The 22,665-nt window shown below is 38.9% G+C and overlaps 1 protein-coding gene across 1 annotated transcript in view; it reads right to left on the minus strand.

The window, feature by feature from the left end:
• Positions 1–1,489: 1,489 nt before the first annotated feature.
• Positions 1,490–22,665, minus strand: part of GYRA (DNA GYRASE A) — an 89,003-nt gene continuing 67,827 nt past the window's right edge. Inside the window, exons 20-28 of the mRNA XM_077392784.1 lie at positions 15,350–15,431; positions 15,063–15,227; positions 14,808–14,909; positions 7,846–7,982; positions 7,486–7,606; positions 7,264–7,318; positions 7,055–7,154; positions 1,882–2,001; positions 1,490–1,786 (exon numbers count right to left, since the gene is read on the minus strand). Coding sequence (XP_077248899.1) covers positions 1,908–2,001; positions 7,055–7,154; positions 7,264–7,318; positions 7,486–7,606; positions 7,846–7,982; positions 14,808–14,909; positions 15,063–15,227; positions 15,350–15,431 — 856 coding nt within the window. The 3' untranslated portion in view covers positions 1,490–1,786; positions 1,882–1,907. The remainder of the gene's footprint in view (positions 1,787–1,881; positions 2,002–7,054; positions 7,155–7,263; positions 7,319–7,485; positions 7,607–7,845; positions 7,983–14,807; positions 14,910–15,062; positions 15,228–15,349; positions 15,432–22,665) is intronic.

Below are 22,665 nucleotides of genomic sequence, written 5' to 3' on the forward strand. Positions count from 1 at the left end.
ATCGTCTCTTCGACGGAAATATATTTTTCTACCCTTGCGATGAGGTCAGCCAGGGAAGAGGGGTCTTGTGGGTTACCGAACGCTTGAAATCTTTAGAAATGGCACCGACGAGCCGCACGTTCATGGCCGTTGAAGGGTCCAAGTTTGCTGCTTGTAGGGCCTCTTTGTTAAACCGGCCTATGAATGCGTTCAATGATTCATTATCTTCTTATCTCAGTGCAATTAGCGAGGCGACTGTCCAGCGGGGTTGCCTTCTTCAAAAATAGTGGCGGTGATCATTCGAACCTCGTCTTCAAAATCTAATGTGATCGAAGTTGGAAAGAAATACGGTTTTTCATGGAGTCACATCAAAATGACAGAATGATCGAATAGTTGATGTGTTCAACTAACTCAACCTTGTCGCTATCAATTCTTGCACTTTCCTCGATCCGAACATCAATATTTTCAAGATTCCGCGTTTCTTCATCTTTGTGCATTTCCTCGATCACTATGTTGATTTCGTCTTAGCCTTCCACAAACTGTCAATGCCCTTCCATAATTTCCGAAACAAGTTCTTTGATCCTTCGAGAAATCATGTAGAGAATCCAAAATCTCCCAAGACACAGCCATGGTGCATGATTGACCGTTCTATTACCAATTGTTACGAACCCGATTTAGTTTGTAACGGATTTGTTCTTAGAGGAAACATCAGCCTCTTGATCCACTTCGAGAGAAGGATCAGTCCTCATTTGTGCGAAAAAACAACTTTTGGGTTGAATTTCTTCATTCATTGCAAAAGGAACCATATCTCGAACTCTTATAGTCTTATGCACCCCACCTGCGGTACACATTCCCCGCCTATTAACAATTTACGTTAAAAAGCGTTAAAATTGACCACTGTTCACGTTATAAGAGGGGGCGGTTGCGTACTGCAAGGGGGTGAAAATATCATCTCCCCTATTTTATTCTAGACACGAAACAGAAGATAACTTCGGGGCCTTCACTCCAGGCCATTCCAGCCTGCCCAAAACCCATTACAGGCATTACTGGTATTCGATATGGATAATTAATGTCATCAGCCTGCCCAAAACCCATTAGACATTGCTGGTATTCGATATGCATAATTGATCTGGATTTTGGCTTGTTTCGAGGAAAACAGGGGGAAAGGAAGAGGAAGTGGCATTGTGGTAACGATAGAATTGGGATGAGAGGGTCGAAGCATTGCTTGTGATCGGACCGTTCATCTAATAGGTCATCATGGGGCAAACAAATGAGTTCAGATCTGATGTGTAGCAGAGATCACAGTAAGATTGAAGTGCACAAAAATCAACAGCTTGAGTATCTCTTGCTCTTTTTTACCAGGCTCAAAGATCTAGAATAATAGGACAAGGGTAGGTTCAAGAGCAATAGGCTAGGCTTGTGATGACCAACAGAATTCATAGACCCATACACATGGCATTAGATTCACGGTAAATATAAAAACTACTAAGTAACAAAAAACAACGAAAAAGGTAGAATAATAACCACGATTAACTGAACAAATAGCATAACATAGTTATTGTTTCGGGGATCAATTACAAAATTACAGTGATCTGAGTCTTTTGATAATCAAAAGCACCCTTGTAACATGTAAACAAAAACTTGAATTGCTTAGATAAATGAAAGATCTAAGACAATTTACATATTTCACGCCTATCTCTCCCTCCAATTAACCTTCTTTTCCCTTAAAGACTTCTACAAAATTGCCAAATGATTTTGACGCCTTGACAAAAGTGATCTTCCTTCCTTGAGGCATGCCGCAAAAGCTCTGTTCAGAGATTCCCACGTATGTGACCACAATTTCAGGTCAGGTGAGGAGCAAGTTACAGTTTCAGCTAAAAGAAAAAAGAAAAAGACCCTTACTGTTCTCCAGGATTCACAGGCACAGTTCAATCATCAGTCCCGATCTCATCTTCAGTTGCAGAGATCAAAGATGCAGACTGGATCTTCCCGGCATGCTCCAGTCTCATCAGAATAACTCCCCTGTATAGCATTTGTGACCAACAATAAAATTATGAAACATATTTCATGAAGAAAAGAAAATGGAATTACTGCATTCCAATTCAGTAGTTGAAATTATGCCTACATGGTTCCGGTTTGAGAAAATTTCAACAAAAATAATTATTATTGCCATGTCTGGCAGCCAGGAATAGTATATGGTTGAAGAATAACCAATCAAACAAGTTAAAATTAATTTTTTGTGTGGGTCAAATAGTATAGTTGAAGAACAGCCAATCAAACATGAGTAAAGATTAAAATTTCTTGAAATTTATATGAATGTTTCCAAGCAGCCCAATATCGCAACATGATTCCGAAATCACAAATGTTATGAATAATGCAGATGGAATTTTGTAAGTTTATATAATTTTACATCCAAACACGCTCTTAGATGTAATATTTAGCAAGTGATAGGAATTAACACTTTTAAAAAAAAAAATTGACAATTTCATTGATACTATGAAGATTACATCGGGGACCAGGAGTCCCAACTTGCATTACATAGAATTAATGAAAGTTGGCCAGGAACATACTACTAGCCCAGTAAAAACCAAAAGAAATGATCTTCTGGGCCTTCCGCTACAGTGAGATCCACACTTCCATACAATGCCACCATGCCCTGATGAATCCTTCATCTAGTACCACAGCCAGTGATGCCTTCACCGCTCCCCTCTCTTTCCTTTACACTGCCCAATGGACTCAATTGAATCAAATCCAAAAAAAAGTGTCATATTAGTGGGCCCTCTCAAACAAGGCTTTCATCAAAACAGACTTGTCATCACCATCTAGATAGTAATTTAGTTTGAGCCTCTAGACAAGTCGTCAAAACCGAAGGAACCTCTTCCTTGATATGTTGGGTCTGGAATTTTAGCGAAGAAAGCCCCCGGAATCATGTTAAGGATTCCCAGAGGTTCGCTGGTCTTAGGCTTTTCTTCGACCAGTCGGATACCCACTGCCTTATTCTCAACCCAGTTTTGTCTCCATCCAAACCTTTATTCGAACCCCAAAGTCCTAGGAAACTTCCAGAACGCATGAGGAAAGAAAAGCTAACACCCCAGGCAAGATTGTTCTCCTGGATCATCAGGGGGAGCCATTCCTCCTTTGCCGTGGGAGCTCTCTTCAAAATAAGAGGATGGGGAACCTTTTAATATCAGCCCAAGACCTTAAGGGCCTTGAAGCCTCCGCTCCTAGAAGAGAGCGCAAGGAACCTGACAAGACAACTTCCCACCTACCAAGGATGAAAATTTAATCAATACATCCACTAATGCTTTAATTGCTATAATCTTTATCTTTTTCAAACCCATGATCCCCTAGCTACAGTTTAGCTAAAGGTAGGACCTATCCTAGTAGACTTGGAATGAAATTTGAAGAGCTTCAACAATCTGCTGTTATTGTTCCTTAATCCCGGTTTAGAACCCAAAGTATTTCCGAAGTTATGCAAAAGAAAATTTTCATGATATCTTTAAACCATTGTAAGAACCGCCAGGGGCACAACAGTCGAGACTCTTCCTGGCACTAGGATGAGTAACACGAAGCAGCCAGCGAAGCAGGTTTCCGCCTAGAGGTAGGGTTAGATTTCTTAGAACTCACCAACAGTACAAAATAATCAGATTTCCTCTCATCAGGTCCCATCACACCTTTTTCGAGGCCGACTAACGGCGCAATCTTAGGCCCCCCAACAAGAAGATTTGAATTTCAATTCCCAAGGGAGCCCAACGGCTCGAAAGACAAAGGCCTTAAACTCACCGGAAGCCGATCCGCCTGCAGAGGACCCGAATCAGGGATAACGGAATTTTCCTTCGAGAGCTCAACCCCAATGGTGTAGAACTGGTCAAAAATTTTGGGTTTAAAGCAGGAATTAGGGAAGAGCCATCAGGGGGCTAGAATCTTAGCCGAAACGAAACTCATACAATTCTGGTGGTTGCCCTCCATCTTGGTTTCTACAACCTTACCAAAAAGGCCCCCTAAAGCCTCCACCGTTGAAAAAGCCTAGGCATGCAGAGGAATGCCGTAAAAGTGAACCCAAAGAGCTTCCTCTCCTTGAATATATTCCTTTTTCAATGGAGAGAGGGAAAGCAGATGATTATCCAAGGCCGCAGGTCCCTTAGCAAGAATCTGTGATGCTTGTGATTCGAATTCAAACATAAAAAGAACTTCATTCTTTGCCAACAAAGAAGGACAATGTAACGAAGGGATTTCCCAGGACACTTGTGCCCAATTCCAAAGCTCTTGCAGAGTCTCATTAACATTTCTCTTTTTCCCTATCAAGCAGGATCTTAGGGAGCCTATTCGCACATCCACTTCCTTGACTGAGATTGATAAAAGTGGAACCTGTGAATTTTTGTGGCGATAAATTTTGCCCGAATTAGGCCAAAGATCATCTTCACTACCATTAGGTTCTAGTCTAGATGAAGTAGCACGAGGAACCCATTTTAAGTGTGATCTGATCCTATGACACCAGCGACATTTGTCCCGCCATCTAAAGTTTAGATATTGACAAGGAGAGCAAAACCATGCTCCAATTCTTCTATCTCCGTCTAGCTTAGGTCTCCTTAAGGGTTTCCCTTCTCCGCCCCAAGATGAACGAGGAGAGGGGGGAAGATTCAATCTAGCTTGCGAACACCTTCTACATCTTTTTTTTTTTTTTTTTTTGAAAGTTGACAAAATTTATTAATCAAAAATGGGAACAAGATGTCCCAGTACAGAAACAGATACAATACTACAGAACAGAATCATACAGATGAGCCAATGCATTACAGTAATTAACATTTGTTTCAGAGGCATTGACACCCTCTTTAGCCAGTGCATCCGCCGTAGAGTTGGCCGTTCGCCTCCTGTGAACTAATTACAGGTGTATGCGACGAACCAGATCCCGAACCTCGTCAATAATATGGTGTAACCTCCACGGGCCCCCACCATTAATCTTAGCCCAACCAATAACATTCGATGAATCCCCCTCTACTATCAGTGGACCTAAGTTGTTAGAATCATACCCTCGAAGTCCAAAGAGCAGTCCTCTAACCTCGGCTTCATTCGCATCGCATGTCCCCGCAGAGCCAGAGTATGACATTAGAATTCTACCATTTGAATCCCGAATCAGACCGCCAAAGCCAACAGGCCCGGGATTTCCTAATGAGCTGCCGTCGAAGTTTAACTTTAACCAACCCTCGCTTGGTGCAATCCAATGTGGAGTGATTAATTTGCGAGGTTTCTTTTCCAGCAGTACCTCCCTCCAGTTTCTAAGAGCCACGCCAGTAGGGTATGAGAAATTTCCATTCGCCTTGGCCCATGAGATAAGGGATAGTTTTATTTCAAGGGCGATGTGTGTCCAGTGCCTCGTTTTATCAGAAAATACTCTGTTGTTCCGTTCTCTCCAAATAGACCATATAATTGCTAGCGGTAAAGCCCTCCATATTGATTCACCCAGACAATCTTTAAAGGCACACCCACAATTGAGAATAACTTCCGAAATATCTTTCTGCATCACCCAGAGGATACCGAAAGATCGAAACATTGTGTTCCATATACAATGCGAGTAGGAGCAGTGAATAAATAAATGATCTATCGTCTCCTCAGTTGCACATCATAGGATGCATCTGTTAACCAAGTGGAAAGAGCGCTGTTTTAAACGATTATACGTGTTTATGCATTTGTATGAAACTGTCCACGCAAACACTTTAATACGGGGTGGAATTGCCTGGCGCCAAATATTGTGACATCGAGAAACCGGACCTTCTTCTTTGGTAAGTTGCAAAAAGAAGAATCGAACCGTAAATTCACCCTCCGACTCGGGTTGCCACAAGATCCTGTCCTCTTCAAAGGACGAGAAATAACAACCGTCCAGACTACAAAGTAGGGCTGTATAATTATTGATCTCCCCGTCTTTTAGATTCCTCTTCATTTTTACATCCCATACCAGTTTTCCATTGCCGATTCTTCTACTGAATCTGCAATCCAAATTGAGAAATAACACCTTCTACATCCAATACGCCATCCAAAGTTTTGATAGCGACAAAAAAGACACTGCCAATCCTCCTCCCCTCGAATTTTTCTTTGCAAACTCATTGCACTCTTTTCACCCCCAATTATGATCGTGTGAAAGTTCTTTGAACAAGAAAGTTCCTTGTAGTACGGGGGACTTATAATTCCAGGTCCTTTATTTGATGTCTTAGAAACTCTCACATTGGCTGTTAAAATCCCCAATCCTTTGCCCCCATTATTTCAGTATACCTTTTACTCCTCTAAAATGCTTCAATCTTTGAAGGATTCTTAGGAATTAACACTTTTAGTGAAAACAAAATTTGTATGAGTAAAAAAAAAATATGAGTAACATCATTCAGAAAAAAAAAATTTGTATGAGTAAGCTATAGGAGATTCTAAAGCATCAGCAGTTCGATTAACGACAGGAGTGGCATTTCTCAGTAAAGCGCCACTTTCCCAGGGAGATTTCTGCAATGATATTCTAAGATTATCCTTTGAGGCCCACTTGAAAGACATTGCATTAGCATTTCCCAGTTTCAGGTTTGAGGTTCATTACAGGGATAGTAGCATCATGAGGTTTCTCAATGTAGATAAAAAAAGAGCAGTCCAATCTCTGAACATATAATATTCTAGGAATCCCTGGAAAAGATATAGACTGCTACCAATCAATTGACCCTTCGATTTTTGTCACCATGAAAGTCCAACACGCCTTCTGTAATTTTCTAACATTTCAAAAGCTAAGAATATCTTAACAATGATTAAAAATGGGTTATGTTCATAGCATCCTTGGTAAGAGATATACCCAAAATTAGCAAACTTGTTGGCTAAATTAGTCTGCGTTATTTTATTTTATTTTTTGAAGTGAAAGTTTGCACTGTTTATGAAAAAAAATAACAGAGAAGCCATTTTGAATTGTTCTGAGAGGCTGGAGCTAAACATCCTATAAGGAAAGAAAGTAGTATAGGTGTACAGCACCTTATCCCCTCCCCCACCTAAAAAAATAAATCAAGAGAATAATCCTTCTGCAGAAGATACCATAAAAAGATAGTAACATTACCTGGCAAAGCGTGACTGAATAGAAATGTCTCGAACCTTGATTCTGTTGATAGTTCCACTTTGGCTTACTAAAACTACTTGTTCATCACATTCACCATCCTCTACAATACCAAATGAGGAATTTGTTTGGATTATGCAAATAAGTAATAAATGAAATGCCTTGCAAAAAAAATTTGCCTTCAAATGAACAATAATGGCAATTAAAATCACCTGACAAAGAAAAACCGACCACAAACACAGCGGCTAGACAGTCATCCGGTGGAAGCTACAAATGAGGACAAAAAAAAAGATAAAGAATCGGCATATGTTATGAATTTTGAATTCTGAATATTAATACAATTACCATGAATGTTGCTTTCTTGAGAACAAGTACAAGCACATCCTTTCCCATACATGTGAACATAGAAGAGATGACACAGAGGTGCATCTTACCTTGTAACCTTTCAAACCCACTCTATTCAAAGGTGACAGACGGAAACTACTTAAAGGTACACGCTTCCCAAGACCGCTTTCCGACACAAAGAGCAGCCATGGGACACTGGTATCCTTCCCCCTGCAAATATTTTTCAGACAGATGAATATGCCCAGGTTTAACAGAGAAACAAGTAAATGACAAAGAAATCAAAGTAGTAAAGAAAACTGAAAATGGAATGGAAAGTATTACAAAACAAAATTAAGCAGCGGATGGAAAGAAAAAGGGAAACAATTTACTTTTCAGAAAATAATCAAATATTGTACCAAGTAGGATATGAAGAATCACAGACAACAAATAATCAAAGAAGTAGACCCTACTGGCTTTGAAGGTTCTCTGACACCCTCTTCAAGTCTTTTTGCAAGGCTGAAGGTATTATGTCCATCGATGCCATCTTATCCCCTTTCTTCAGTCTCATGGCAACCCCACCCCTTGTATTTCTTCCAAGCGCACGAAGCTGAAAATGTGACAATCACAGAGAATGTTTGGAAGAAAGAGTGAGTTGATAGAATCAAAGTAACTTTTGGGTTTTACATATTTAATTGTAATAAGTATTTGCAAATGGAAAATGTTACGTAGCCAAGCTTGTGCATCTGGATTATAAGATGGCAGATATGAAATGGAAATTAGCCTTGTAAATGTTGAAGATTACCATCTTGATTTCCCTGAAACTAGGAAAGCATTAGCAACCCTTTACATTCAGAAATTTGAATGTTTTGATGTAGAAAAACCACATAGAATGTAAATGTTTGGTTCAGGATGAAGGAGAAGTAGTGGAGTCCGTCATTGCATCCTTGTACAGTTTATTTTACATTTCTTTGGGTTTTATTGTTTACATGCAAAAGGGAATTCTGGGGGTTTTAGCTTTCATTATGCTTTACTTTAGTTAAGTGCACTTGAGTGACTTAAGTGTGGGCTCTCTTTGGGTTCTCCCCCTTACAGAAGTAATAAAAAAAAATTTGTTTGTAGGTTGGGTTTTCCATCACACGAGCACTCTTTCTTCTCTTTCTCCATCTCTCATCTTCCTCCTCTCTTTTTTTTTTGAAAATTGACATATTTTCATTGATACTATGAAAATTACATTGGGGACCAGAAGTCCCACCTGGCATTACATAGTATCAAATAAAGCCGGCCAAGGCATACCCTGAGCCAAAAAGACTGAACAAAAACAACAAAAATCGGGGCCCTTTCTTCCTTAACCATGCCATGGGCAAGTCTTTCACTACAATCAATTCAAAAAGAAGCTATGCCAGACCATGCCCAGCCAACTGCCCTGCACTACAATCATTCCAACATACATCCATCATCTTCGTCAAACAGCCTCCAAAAAAACCCCTACACTTCTTTAGCAGCAACACCACCACATTCCTTTACTAACAGCAACGTAGAAGAATTTCTAGGCAGCATTGTCTCAACAAGCAAAAGACCATGGTCTCTCAAGCTATTGATGATCTAATACTTTCCTCGGCGCACCTGGAATCTAATATTATATGGGACAATAAGTCCTGCTATCTCTCCAATCCACCATTCTAAAGTATCACCTTAACACCGACCAACAGAACTAAAACCAACTTCATGGATCCCACAAACTAAATAACAAAACACCCAACTTCCCCTTTGAACATCCATTTTTCCTTCCCTCTACTAATAAATAAAAACAACAAACATAACCATATCTATACTCAACACTTCATTGGAGACAAGTATTTGAAACCCTCAGTAACCCCACCTATTCTTAAACCAAAAAGCTAAATATTACAATCGTCCAGGGGTCGACTACTGAATTAGCCATAAATAGGGGCTGTCCTACCAAATTTGGAGTAGAATTTTAGGAGGTTTACCAATCTGCTGTTTATCTTTTTTTACCCTAATTTTGTAACTAAAATATTCTCCAATATATTCATAAGGACATTTTCTTGAAATCTTGCCCACCTAGCCAAGGGATTTGAACCATCATAATATCTGCCAGGGGCTCGATAGTCAAAGACTCAAAGCTCTTCCTTGCTTTTGGGTGAAAGCTAACCGACTTGATATTCTTAACGGGTGCACCCAGCCAGGCAACTTTCTGCCTAGGGGCAGGGTATTTTGGCTTAAATGTCTCCGGCCTTGCTAACGGTAAGCCTGATTGATCATTTTCAAGACACACCACACCTTCATCGAGCCGAGCCATCGGCACTTCCTTGGGCGGCAAAACCAGAAGATTTGATTGGTTAGATTTGAAATTTGAAAGCCAAACAGGATCCATAGGCTCACCAGGAGACCACCTCTGACTCGCCAGCGGCCGATACGCCGGCGATTGAAAACCCGATCCTCGAATGCCCAAGGAGGATGTGGGAATAGGAGACATTTCTTCCCCCGGGAGCTCAACCCCAATAGTATAGGTCTGGTCAAGAACTTTGATTTTAAAACAGGATCTAGGGAGGTGCCAACGTAGGCTAGAATTTTGGCCAAGACATAACTCATACAGTTATGGTGATTGCCTTCCATCTTGGTTTCTACAACCTTACCAAAGAGACCCCCTATAGTCTCCACTGTTGAAACAGCCCAAGCATGTAAAGGGATGCCATAAAAGTGAACCCAGTGAGCTTCCTCGCCTTGAATAAACTCTCTTTTTCCATGGTGAGAGGGAGAGCAAATGATTACCCAAAGCCTCAGGTCCCTTAGCAAGGATCTGTGATGCCTGTAATTCTGTTTCAAACATAAAGAGAATTTCATTCTTCGCCAATATAGAAGGAAAATGTAAAGATGGGATATCCCAAGACTTTTGTGCCCATTTCCAGAGCTCCTGCAAGGCCTCATTGTGATTTTTCTTTTTCCCTATTAGGCAAGCTCTTAGTAAACCCATTCGTGTGTCCACCTCCTTGCCCGAGACAAATAAAAATGGACTCCCTGAACTTCTGTGGTAATAAACTTTGCCCGAATCGGACCAACAATCATCCTCACCACCATTGGATTCTACCCTAGAAGGTGAGCTAGCACGAGGAACTCACTTCGAGGGGATTCTGGCCCGATGACACCAGCGGCATTCATTCCACCATCTAAAATTAAGATATTGACAGGGAAAGCAGAACCATACACCAGATCTATTACCTTGATTTGGCTTATAACTCCCTGTAGGCCTTCTCCCACCGTCCAGGGGCGAACTAGGTGAAGGGGTTGATTTCGCTCTAGCTTTCGAGCACCTTCTACATCTATCCCGCCAGCCGAAGTTGTGGTAGAGACAATAAGGGCATTGCCAATCCTCCGCCTTTTTCATATCTAGTTCAAAAATAGAGGAATCGCCGCCGAGTGAAGGCGATGGCCATGGCTGGGAAAGGAGGTGGTTGGATCAAACCCTCTACAAACCATCTTCTCTTACCCTTGGAAACCCTAAAAACCCTTTTCAGGAAACCCTAATCTCTCCTTCTTTTCTCTGTTTTCAACAACCAAACCCTAATCGACCTCTCTTGAAATCCTCCAGATAAAAGGCCGTCTAAATCTTTCTTCTTCTTCTTCGAATCCTAGCACAGTGACCTCTCCTTCAGGTGGGTTTCTTCCATCTTCCTCCTCTTCCCCTCTCTTCCTCACTCATCTTGATTCTATTTCACTTCTTTTGTTTATCTTGAATCTCTTAACAAGTTTATACCCTTCAATAGCGTAGATTATAGCATGATATCAGAGCATGTTCTGATTTAGATCTAGATAAGAACCCTAAAATTCCAGATCTATAATTTTCCTCCCCTCTTGGGGAGTCATGGTGACAACGGGCAACAAGTGGGAGTTTTTTTTAAAAGTCAAAATTGTGTTCTAGCATATTTATTATGGGTTATCCATGACATTATTTATATCATACCTTTGAATAACAACTGTGGAATGGGGTATCACACAGGCTGTTGAGGTTAAATAGCACACAGGCTGTTGAGGTTAAATAGCTAGGAATCAAATCAATGGAAGCAGTCATAATGAACGCCTAGGTCTGACGGATTACCACTGTTAGATTTAACGAAAGAAACTACTGCGACAGGGCACAATCTGCTAGGATGTTCATTGGTAGCCAAAAAGAAGTTGGGTAGCATAACTGGGAAGGTTAAAGAACCCAAAGAAGATCCATCACACGATGATTGGGAAACTGATAATCTTATTGTGATGGGTTGGCTCTTGCATTCGATGGAGCCAATCATCAGCAGAAGTCTCCAATTTCTGAAAATAGGAAAAACATATATGGCTATGTCTGGTTGCAGCTATTTACCTTGTAGAGTGGTGGTGTAAGTAGGCAACAGGGAGGAGACAAGCGTTATATTTACCAAGAACTTACCTCGTAGAATAGTGGTAAGCAGTGTTTGGTTACCAACCCCGTACAATAGTGGTAGGGAGTGTAAATACCAATATAGATAGGAGAGAGAGAGAGAGAGAGAGAGAGAGAGAGAGAGAGAGAGAGAGAAGAGAAAAAGCATCATTCTCAAGAAATCCAAGTAAAAAACCACTTTTTTGTGGTTTTGGCTAGGAATTTATCGGGAGGAGACAAGGGTGACACATCAGAAAACAAGAAATGAGTAACTGGGAGACATCCCTGGTAGTGTCCAGCGATTTCAATGCTATATTCGCAACCGAACAAGGAGTTTTGTTCATGTAGCACCCAAATACCAAGCAAAAAACCCTAAGCCGTCCTGGCTTCTATCAAACGAAACACCCCCTATGGGGCAGAGTAATCTGAACACATTCTCAGTCGGAAGATCTAGCCCTTATAAATCAACTGCATAGAGAGATTACGAATATACAACAAGGGAAGCTATCTATAGAAGATTATTTTGGGTTCTCGGGTAGAAATGTGAGGAACTCAATCATTATCAACCTCCAACCCCCACTCCTGAAGAGATAAAGAACCAAACAGAACAGAGGATTTTTGAGCTCCTAGCTGGCCTAAATCCATATTTTAAATTGCAATGACTTCAAGTTCTTGGAAAACATGAGCTACCATCCCTTGAATCCATCTATAACTACATTTGAATAGATGCTAGCCAAAAGATCACTCTTATGGATGCTTGTTCAGCATCGAACATTCTGCATTCCCTACCTGTAAGAGACAAAATGCGACCAAGACCAGTAGAGATGGCCAAAATGCTATGGAAATAGACAATTTAGCTCATGGATATAGTCGGGTGATTAGATGGTGTATACCCGTGGTGGAAAGAAAAGACATACTGGAGATATTTGTTGGGATTTACACCAGCATCTTCATCCAAAGATGAGACCAGCATGTGCCAATATTGTTGCGGTGAGGGGGAGCATACTAATGTCAACCACGTTGCAAAAGGAAGCACAATGATAAACCCAAGGGATCAGACTACCAAGGAACTCAGTCGACAACTTGCTGCCATCAAAGCCTCTCTTAGATCATAACCTACTAACGATACGCCAGATACATCTGCATATGCCTTTGCTAATCATACGATCACCCAATAAAAAAGATCCTTCATAGATCATTGATTCAGGACCCACAAATCATATGACATGTAAGCATAATGGCTTTATTTCATTTTCTTCTTTGTCCAGTGTTGTAAAAATGGCAGATGGGTCCTTCTCTCTGTCTTCTGAAAAAGAAGCCACTTCGTTATCATTACCTTCTACTTTTCATGTTCGTACTTTTCCTTCCAATTTGATATCTATGAGTAATCACACAAAACAATTAAATTGTAGTGCTCTTTCAAGTCCTGGAAATAAAAGGATGATGGCTGGAGGTCGTGAAGATAACGGCTTGTACTTGCTAAACGCCAAGACGCCTTGCCATATGAGCCATATTTCATTGAAATTCTTGAAAATGTTATTTAAAAATAAATTTACTTCAAACAGTGAGTCAAAGTTCAATTGTAAAGTCAGTCAATCTTCAAAGTACCATAGAGTTTCATATTAATCCAACATCAATAGAAGTTTTAGGACTTTCTGTTCATTCAGATGTGTGTGGTCTGGCCCCTGTGATTTCTGCTTCTGGATTTCGTTACGTATTGTTTCATTGATGATTGTTCTCGATCAACTCGAATATATTTGATAAAACAACGTGATAAATTAACCCACATAGTGAAGATGTGGGTTAATTAACAATTTTATCCAGCCTTTTTTTCGCTTCGGTAGTGAATCACCTACTAAAAAAGCACAAAATTTCGGAAAATAATGCAAACCCAATTTTTTGTGAAGGTTCGTGCCTTCCGCTCAAAGGACCAGAGTCTATATACCATGGATTAAAGGAATACTTCCTTGGAAAAAGGTATAGAAACTCAACTTTTTTGTACATACACCACAAATCCTAGTCTCTGTAGTGTTCTTCAAGAGTCGAATGACTCTTGGCACAACTTGGAACACGCTATGAAAATCACTAGCATACTTTGAGAGGGCATCATACCTTCTAAATGCACTGCCAGTTTCCTTGTGGAACACATATATGGCAATTGGTGGGCCATCATGTGGATGGACCATAGCCCAAAAATTGACTCCATCAAATGATCCTAATTATTTGATCACTGTGATTTTTGCCCATTCGAGCGTTGGTGCAACGGTAAGGTTGCTCCATTGTGACCTGGTGGTCACGGGTTCGAGTCACGGAAACAGCCTCTCTGCAAAGCAGGGGTAAGGCTGCGTACATCTAGCCCTCCCCGGACCCCGCAAAGGCGGGAGCCTTGTGCATTGGGCCGCCCTTTTTTTTTGGTGATTTTTGCCTGTTGAGTGTGGACCTTTCCTCATTTTTTTCTCAATTTCTTTTGGCCATAGTTTCAACGCTCTCTTGCGTCATCTTCAACTCGCCCGAGTCAACTCACTTTTACCTTGGTCACATTCTTGTTTTAATCTTCATTTTGCCCTACAAAGCCAATAAAAGTTCCTTTTGATTCCCAATCATGAACGTGCCGACCGAGTAACCAGTCAAATCAACTGAATGCTAGGCTATAGGATAACCTAAATATTATATCTTTCAAAAAAATCCATTCATTGTCGAATGACTTGACTCAACAGGGCTGAGTTTCAGATGACTGGTTGGTTTTTTAATGCTAGGCTATAAGATAACCTAAATATTATATCTTTCATAAAAATCCATTAATTGTCACTTGACAAGTCAATTCGAATTTCATTATGTCGAATGACTCGTTAGTTTTTTAAACCATGATGAAGCCCGACAATAACATACTGTCAAAAATGCAAAAACATTCAATTCTTATCATGAAAGCATTTTTCTACTTCCATAAGCTCTGTAATACAAAATGCACAATGAACACCAAAACTAAGAGGTACCAGTACATAGAGTAAAAGGACTCACAGTATTACAAGAACTCAGAATAACCATGCCACGTTGGGAAGCCATGGCAACAAGGTCATCATCTGTGCAGTGCTTTACCCACTTTAACTCATCACCAGGAACCTGTAAAGATAAAACCCTTAGAATGGAATTTAAGGAAGCTTATAAGAAGGATACTATTCAGCAACAAAGCAAGAAAAGTCAAGGATACTATTCAGCAACAAAGCAAGAAAAGTTATCATTCAAAAAAAAGCAAAAAAAGAGAACATGACACACCAGCTGAATTGCAATAATCCCCGTTACTCTGATCGCTGAGAAAAAGTTCAAAGAAACTTTCTTGATGTACCCATTTACTGTCAGCATGACGAGATACTGATCCTTAGCAAATTCACTAACGGGAATGACGGAGGTTATTCGCTCCCCATCAGATAAAGATAATATCTGGTTCCCAATCAAAAAAGGAAAACAAAAACAAAAAAGATCAGCACCAACACCCCCCAATACTTTAGATTACACTAAACATACATACAAAGAGGGAAAATTTTGAAAAAATGTTACAATACCTGGACCAGAGGTGTCCCAGCTGCCGTGCGAGTGCATTCTGGTATTTTATAAGCACGAGCACAGTACACTGTTCCCTTATCACTGCAGTAAGAATTCTATTGGTTTCTTATGTAATCTGGAATCTCCAACGTTGGTGGAATTCTATTGGTTTGTTATACCATCTAGAATCCCCATCAATGGTGTTACAGGAATTGCTATTTAAATATAAATATAGGATTCCAGAGAAATTCAAGGCATTCAAATAGAATCCCAAACTAAAAGACTCAACAATGCATAAAGTTCCACAATATTCATTCAGGAAACAGGCAGAACTAGTATGAATTATTTAGAACATATACTGTTACACATTAAACCAGGTATCAGTGTCAGTGGAGCAACAAAAAAGTATCATATTAGATGCACACGCTCTTATACACATGTATTAGCTAAAATACTTATGATCTTCTAGGCCAGCTGGATCATGGGTTGCTGTTTCCATTGATAAATATATATATGTTCCTATGTGAGAGTTCTATAAAAAGAGGAAGAAGGGGCAAATGGGTGACTGTGTAATACTACTGTTCCAAAAAATGTTGAGATGTATGCCTCAAGGCAAGGCGTGCACTTGACATGTTCAGGCAGGTGATTGGAAACCTTTTTTTCTTTTCTTTTTTCCTTTTTCTTTTTAACTTAAACCTACTCAAATAGTTTAAATTAATTTTGGTGTGTGGGGGTGTTTTTTTTTTCTTTGGGGGATGGGGGGGTATATTAACAACATTTCAAAGATCAGTACACTCCTCGAAATGTGTTTAATACAATTATATTTTAAGGATCATCATTCAAACAAAAAAAAAAGATGTCAGTACACTCTATGAGATATAGAAGATTTGGGTTTGGGAGCTAGTTATTGCAGAAATACTATTATTGGTGAGAACACAATGGATTTTGCATTAAATCTACTGTGGCCACAGTTTTTATTCAAGATTACAATCACATATTGTTTCTGCAGTTTTTTTTTCTTCGTGAATAAGGGTTCTCCCTGTGTCGAATTTCGTCGTTCACACAAATCTGGGTTTTTTTCCTCTCTCAATCTCTCTCCCTGCAACTGAACATCTTCCTCTTTCTTCCACTCTCATAGGTTTTCCTGCAAACCCCATTTCTTTAAGATTAGGGTTCCTAAGAATTGGGGATTGGGTTTTTTTTAAGAGTTTGGGTTCTTATTCTTTGGCTTCTCAGTTTGCTATTAGGGTTAACATTTGGATTCTTATTGCTGGATTTCAGGTTGCTTTTCAGCTTAACATCTGGGTTCTTCTTCTTTGGATTTCCATGTATAGTGCTGGCCATTTGGGATGTTTCAAGGTGTCTTAGGATTATACACTGTTCTATAATTTTTTGGGCGACGCAGTGTGGAAGCTGCGGAGGAAGGGCAGAAAACACTATATGTATTGCCAGAATGTTGCTTCCTCTATTTAGAGATTGATTTTTCACTAAGCACCATGGGTAGTAGGTTTTTCCTTCTATTTATTTGCTGAAAATTGGGCTTTGTTTCCAACATCATGTTGAAAGTAGGATTTCTTTGCTGAAAATTACAGGTTTCTATAATGAGATACTGGATGGGGGCTCAAATTTTATTTCAAACAGATTCTTGCAAAACTGCCCATCTTGCATTAGTTCTTCAATGGCTTTCAAAATAGGATTCTGTTTCCAAACATGATTGGATGGTGACTTCAGTTCTTTTGACATTTTACTGGAATAAAATCATGACTTGGTGGTGGGCTGTGATGTTAATGGTTTCTCCATACAGACAAAGCATGATTTAGTTGGTGCTTTCTTTCATTTTTGTGTTCTTTCATTTTTCTCCATATCTTGCTGACGTTTTTCTTAGGGTTTTATCAGGCTGTTGCTTCTATATTTCCTCGCCATATATTTTACAGTCACAAACTCTACAGATCAAGCCCACCAAGCAGATCAGCCTCAACCATTTCGCGTCCGCCCCAATGAAGAATTGCATATCGAATCCATCTCTTTACGGTATTGGGTATGTTGCACCTCTGCTTCTTCCAATCATCTCTCGAGTTTAGGTTACAATGTTTGATGGATAATTTAGACTCAAAATCTACATTATGTTTTTGTCTGGGGAATTATTAGCTTGAGTATGAAGTTTTGGTTGTGGTCAACTGACTATCAAGGTTTTAAATATCGGTTTCGGTGTCGGTTTCGGTGGTGGTCAACTGACTATCAACGTTTTAAATTTCGGTTTCGGTGTCGGTTTCGGTCACCACCGAAACCGAAACGTTTCGGTTTCGGGCCGAAATCATGTAAAAATATGATTATGATTTCGTGTTTTTTTTATTATTTCGACCCAATTTCGGTGTAAATTTCGGCGATATCAGTAGAAATTTTGGCTATTTCGGTGAATATTTCATAAATTTCGGTGGGAATTATAACATTTCGGTGGACTTTATTAAAATTTCAGTGGATCTTTTTAAATTTTCGGTGGAAACTTCGTAAAAAAAGGCTAAAAACGAAATTTCAGTGACATTTCGGTGCAATTTCGCTCTCCGAAATCTTGTAAAGAAACGACTTCATGTAAATTCTGTTTGAGTCGCAGCCAAAACCAAAATATTTCGGCCGAAACGAAACGTTTCGGACGAAATTTAAAACCATGCTGACTATGCGCTGATTTTCTTGGATGAAAAGTTGTCGATGCTTGAACATCTCTAATTGTACTGCTTATGCACATTGTAGAAGTGGCTGTTCAATATGGAATAACAATGGTGACGGTAATAGATGAGTTCGTTTATCATTTTAAAATTTTGTTCTTCAATTCCTAGCACTGCTTCAGATGTCCATCGGTACACTTCTTTCATTTGATGATTCGATTTCCTATGTTTTCTTTTTTTTTTGCATGAAATTTGCTTCTCAGTAGTTGCTTATTTTGTTTTAGTTGTGTTCTTTTCTACTGTGCTTTTAATGGTGTTAAATGCATCAGAGATTTTGTAGGATTTGGTTCTAATGAGGTTTACATTTTCGGTTCTGGTTTCTGAACTAAGAGTAAGCTACTGATGTGAACATTTTCTTCAATCTTAAATTAGTTTGGGTAGCAAAATTACGCATATTTTTGCTTAATAGATCTCTTTTATCCAAATGACAAAATAATTTGGATTTTGTTTGTGGAATTAGGTTCGGGAGTATCTGTCCTTTCTCCCCACAAATATTTTACATTTTATAAAATCCCCAAAACCTTCAGAAAAAAGAAAGAAATCCAGGAGAAAATCTGAAAAAGATTAAAAATCCAATCCCCTACGATACGGACATCAAAATCTCTTGCCCTCCTCGGGAGATTTTAGCCAAAAAACAGTCTTCCGTGAAAAACGGAAACCCATCTTCTCTTCTCGGCGCAAAACCATAAACCTTCTCTCGAGAAAACCCAAATATGTAACGCTTCCAAATCCCATCTCATCTTCTCTCGAGAAAGTCCTGCATCTCTCTTTCATCTGGCAGAATGGAGAAAGTTCCCCCTGCCAGGCGAGATCTCTGCAAGCCCACCTCGAGGCGCACGTAACCGCCATCCATCAGCTTCACATCAGCGTCGAAATTTCTGGATTTTTGGCTAGATTTCAGCAAGAAATTTCTGGATCTCTACTTCTTCTTCCCAGATTTCCCTTTTTCTTATTTCTACGTTTCTTTCTTTCCTTTAAATCCCTCTTCTTCTTCTCAGATTTCCCTTTTTCTTCTTCCTAGGTTAAATTGCTTTTTAAATCAATTTATCTCTGTTTCAACACATCTTTCTGCATTTCTGTTTGGCATTGGTCATGAGCAGCATGCTTGATTTTGTTATTCTCATTAGATTTCCCCACAATCACCTTCTATTTATATTGTGCAGAAGTTCACATTTTTGACTTTTCAGTTCACTAATTGTCTTGGTAGCATTGGGTTTTGTTTAGGGGATCAAAGAATGGGTTATTTTAATTTGTCCTACATGTCTAGAAATGAAAGTTATGCGATATATGTTTCATGTGAACAGAGTCATGGTTTTAAATTTCGACCGAAGTCCAAAATTTCGGATTTCGGTGGAGACCGACACCGAAACCACCAAAAACCGAAACGGTTATTTATTTCTGCCGAAATTTCGGAATTTCGGTCAAAATTTTGGTTTTCCCGAAATTTGACCTCAAAAATCTGTTTTTCTTTAATTAATTTAATATTTCACTGAAATTCCAACCGAAATTTCGGTAATTTCGGCCGAAATTTAATATTGAATAAAATATTGGTTTCGATTTTTGTACCAGATTTCGACCGAAATTTTGAAATTTTGGTAGAAATTTCGAAATTTCAAGGTCCGAAACCGGTACCGAAACCGAAATTTTAAACCTTGAACAAAATGTGCTCGATGGAATGCCTTTAAGACAAAGCTATTTATCTTACTTTTGTGGTTGTTGTATGATGTAGTTTTGATTGCACGTTTGATTTTACAGAAGCGGGTGTAAATTCCCTTAGAACCATTATTACTCTTCTTCATGGCTATGAATAAGGCTAATATAAGAGGAAATATTCATCATATCTGTTATGGAATGTACATGTCTGCTGTTCTTCTATTTAATTCAAATTCTTTGTAGAAAACCTTCTTTTGTTATGCACTTGAAAATTTATGTCCCTTTTTCTTATCAGTCTTTCTCATATCCCTTTTTGTAGATAATGAATGTTTGACTTATGTGATTTGCAAATTCTAACCATGTGTTCTTTTATGCCATTGGCCAGGAAAATTCAACTCATTTAGGGTTGACCAATTGTTTGGAGTATGTTTCATGGTGCCATTTGAAAGTGAAGATTCCCCAGACATAAGGTAATTTCTTTTGGAGTACGCTTGGAGTATGTTTGGAGTATTTGAGAGGCCTTACTTTCTTTTGATCTTCCATGGCTTGAAATTAACTCTTTCCCAATTTAAATAATTGCATTAATATCATTGGCAAATCATAATTCAAACCAATTTTAAATAAAATCACCAATGTTTCATGCAAACACCAATTTATCTATGTTTGAGTTGTAATCACAGAATTTTTCATTTCGTAATTTCACTTTTTAATTCAATTTCCTAAGTTCAGTTTATTTCTTCTATTTGTTATGATGAGTTGCAGCCTTGCGATTAACCATCACGCAATGCTCTTAAGCTTCATCTGAGGTGCGAAAAAAATCATCTAAGTGGAAAGAGGAATTGCAACATTTCGGTTCTAGGGTTGATTGCCTCTCTTACTGTTGTAATTTGGTGCTAGCTTCTTATACCCACTTAAATTCTTTGTAATGTTTACCTCTAAAAACTCTATAATTAGTTGAACTTTACCTTCACACAATGCTTATACATCCCTCGTATCATCCCTCAGATCCAAACAGCTTAAGCTTTTGGAGTGATTGGTAGTTTTCACATGGATCGGATAAGTCAAGCTCGGTGGAAAATGGAGAGGACAATGCAGCAAGTGGAAATTCAAAACGTTTGCTAATGTACCTCATTTCATTGGTTTGCTAACATGGAAATGAAATCTTTTTTTTTTTAAGAAAACACAGACAAATGCTGTTCCAAATTCTGGGGAAAGTGGTGGAAATATCATTTCTTCATTTGTTTTTGCTATTTTGTTAAATTTTTCGGTTTAGATATGAATTATTTATATTTTGCTTTGTAATGGATTAGATAATTTCCGTTCAGATGTGTTTCCAGTATAAACATTTTTCTTTTGTTCTTTTTGTGGGTTGTTGGATGAGGTTCTCATTGTGATTCTGATCATTGAATTCCAATACAAAAATTTCTGACCAAATTTGAATTGAGAACTTAAAAATTTAGTTATCTTTGTCATATTCTGCAATTTGATTTTCTTTTTTCTATCCTCCCTACTGTTATTGTCAATATCTTAAGTCTGTATTGAAATGTTGCAATTTGTGCTACATCCTTGCACTTTGATTTGTCAGTACTTTGCATTTCTTAGTTCATTTAGTTTTTGTACATTCACAGAAAATTCATTTAATGTTTGTAGACCGACCCTCTCGCCACCGAATGCCCTCTCCCATCCACTCATACGCCCACTCTCCAAGTGTCTCCACCTCCGCTTTATGAGCATCACCTCGCTCTCTCTGTTCTCCTTTTCCCTCTCTCCCACCCTTCGGCTTCCTTCTCCTTTCGAAAACCCAAAATCAACTACTTCACTTCTAGCAGACTTTGTCTTCTTTCTTTTTTATGACTTTTTTTCCCCTGGTCACGAAATTAGGGGGTTTCATCTCTCGCTCATGAATCTCTCTCTGCTCTCAGGTTTCCCTTTACAAGAGACAACCTTGCCAAGAAGTGGAAAGAACAACATTGGTAAGTCATTCCCATTTCCTCTGTCGATTTCTTTGCTACTAATTAGCATTTTTATCATGCATTTCCTGCATATTTTCCTTTTAATGATTTGCTTTGAAAACCCGAGGTTGCTTTGCATCGCGATTGCAATACTTCTAGCATCTCCAATGTTCACTGTTTTATATTTTTTCTTTGTTTTTTTTTTTAATTTTCCCCTCTATTTAAAAAAAATAAAAGAAGGGTTTTCTAGGTTCTATATCGTTCTTTCTATATCTTCGTATACGAATTTGCAAGGTTGCCAAAGCGGGAATCGAAGGCTCCCAGGAAAGAATCCTGCTCAAGGTTGCCAGAACGGGAGTCGAAGGCTCCCAGGGAAGAATCCTGCTTCCTTGCGAATTTGTCTCTCTCATCTGCTGTGATAAAGTTGGGTGTGTTTGTCACACATCACGACCATATACCCCCACCATATATCCGACTTTTCTCTTGATTTATAATGGCTGACAATGAAATGTTTATCATGTAATGCTAATTGTTACAAATTATATTATGTTATTAATACCGATAAGTCTGACCTCTGCTGTATATTTTATATAGTCTTCTCTTTGAATCCTACTTTTTTTTTAAAAAGTTTGAACTTTTCAACTGTGTCAATTGGACACTAATACTTCTGTTACCAATATTTTAGAATGTCTAAGGTTTTTCAATTTATTTTTCCTGCAACTGTTGAGCATGATGTGAGTTCATCTTGGTTAAAACCATTAACAGGACACGGCTGTATCATTTCTCTTTGCAAGCAATGTAGCTTAGGGAAATAAGTCTGGATTCTTACCGTCATGGTTGATCCATCTTTCCCTAATAAGGTAGGACTCATGGAATACATGTTCCTTTCTATGTCAATGCTGGGCTCTTTTGACAACATTAATGATGTGAATCTATATATTTGGGAAGCTGTCCCCGTATCTGATGATATGTAGCACTGAATTGATTTTCATGGTTATATGATGTTGG

This window comes from Tasmannia lanceolata, unplaced genomic scaffold (genome assembly GCF_043159265.1).
Source record: "Tasmannia lanceolata isolate RefF3 unplaced genomic scaffold, GAP_Taslan_0.1 ptg000012l, whole genome shotgun sequence".
NCBI classification, from domain to species: Eukaryota; Viridiplantae; Streptophyta; class Magnoliopsida; order Canellales; family Winteraceae; genus Tasmannia; species Tasmannia lanceolata.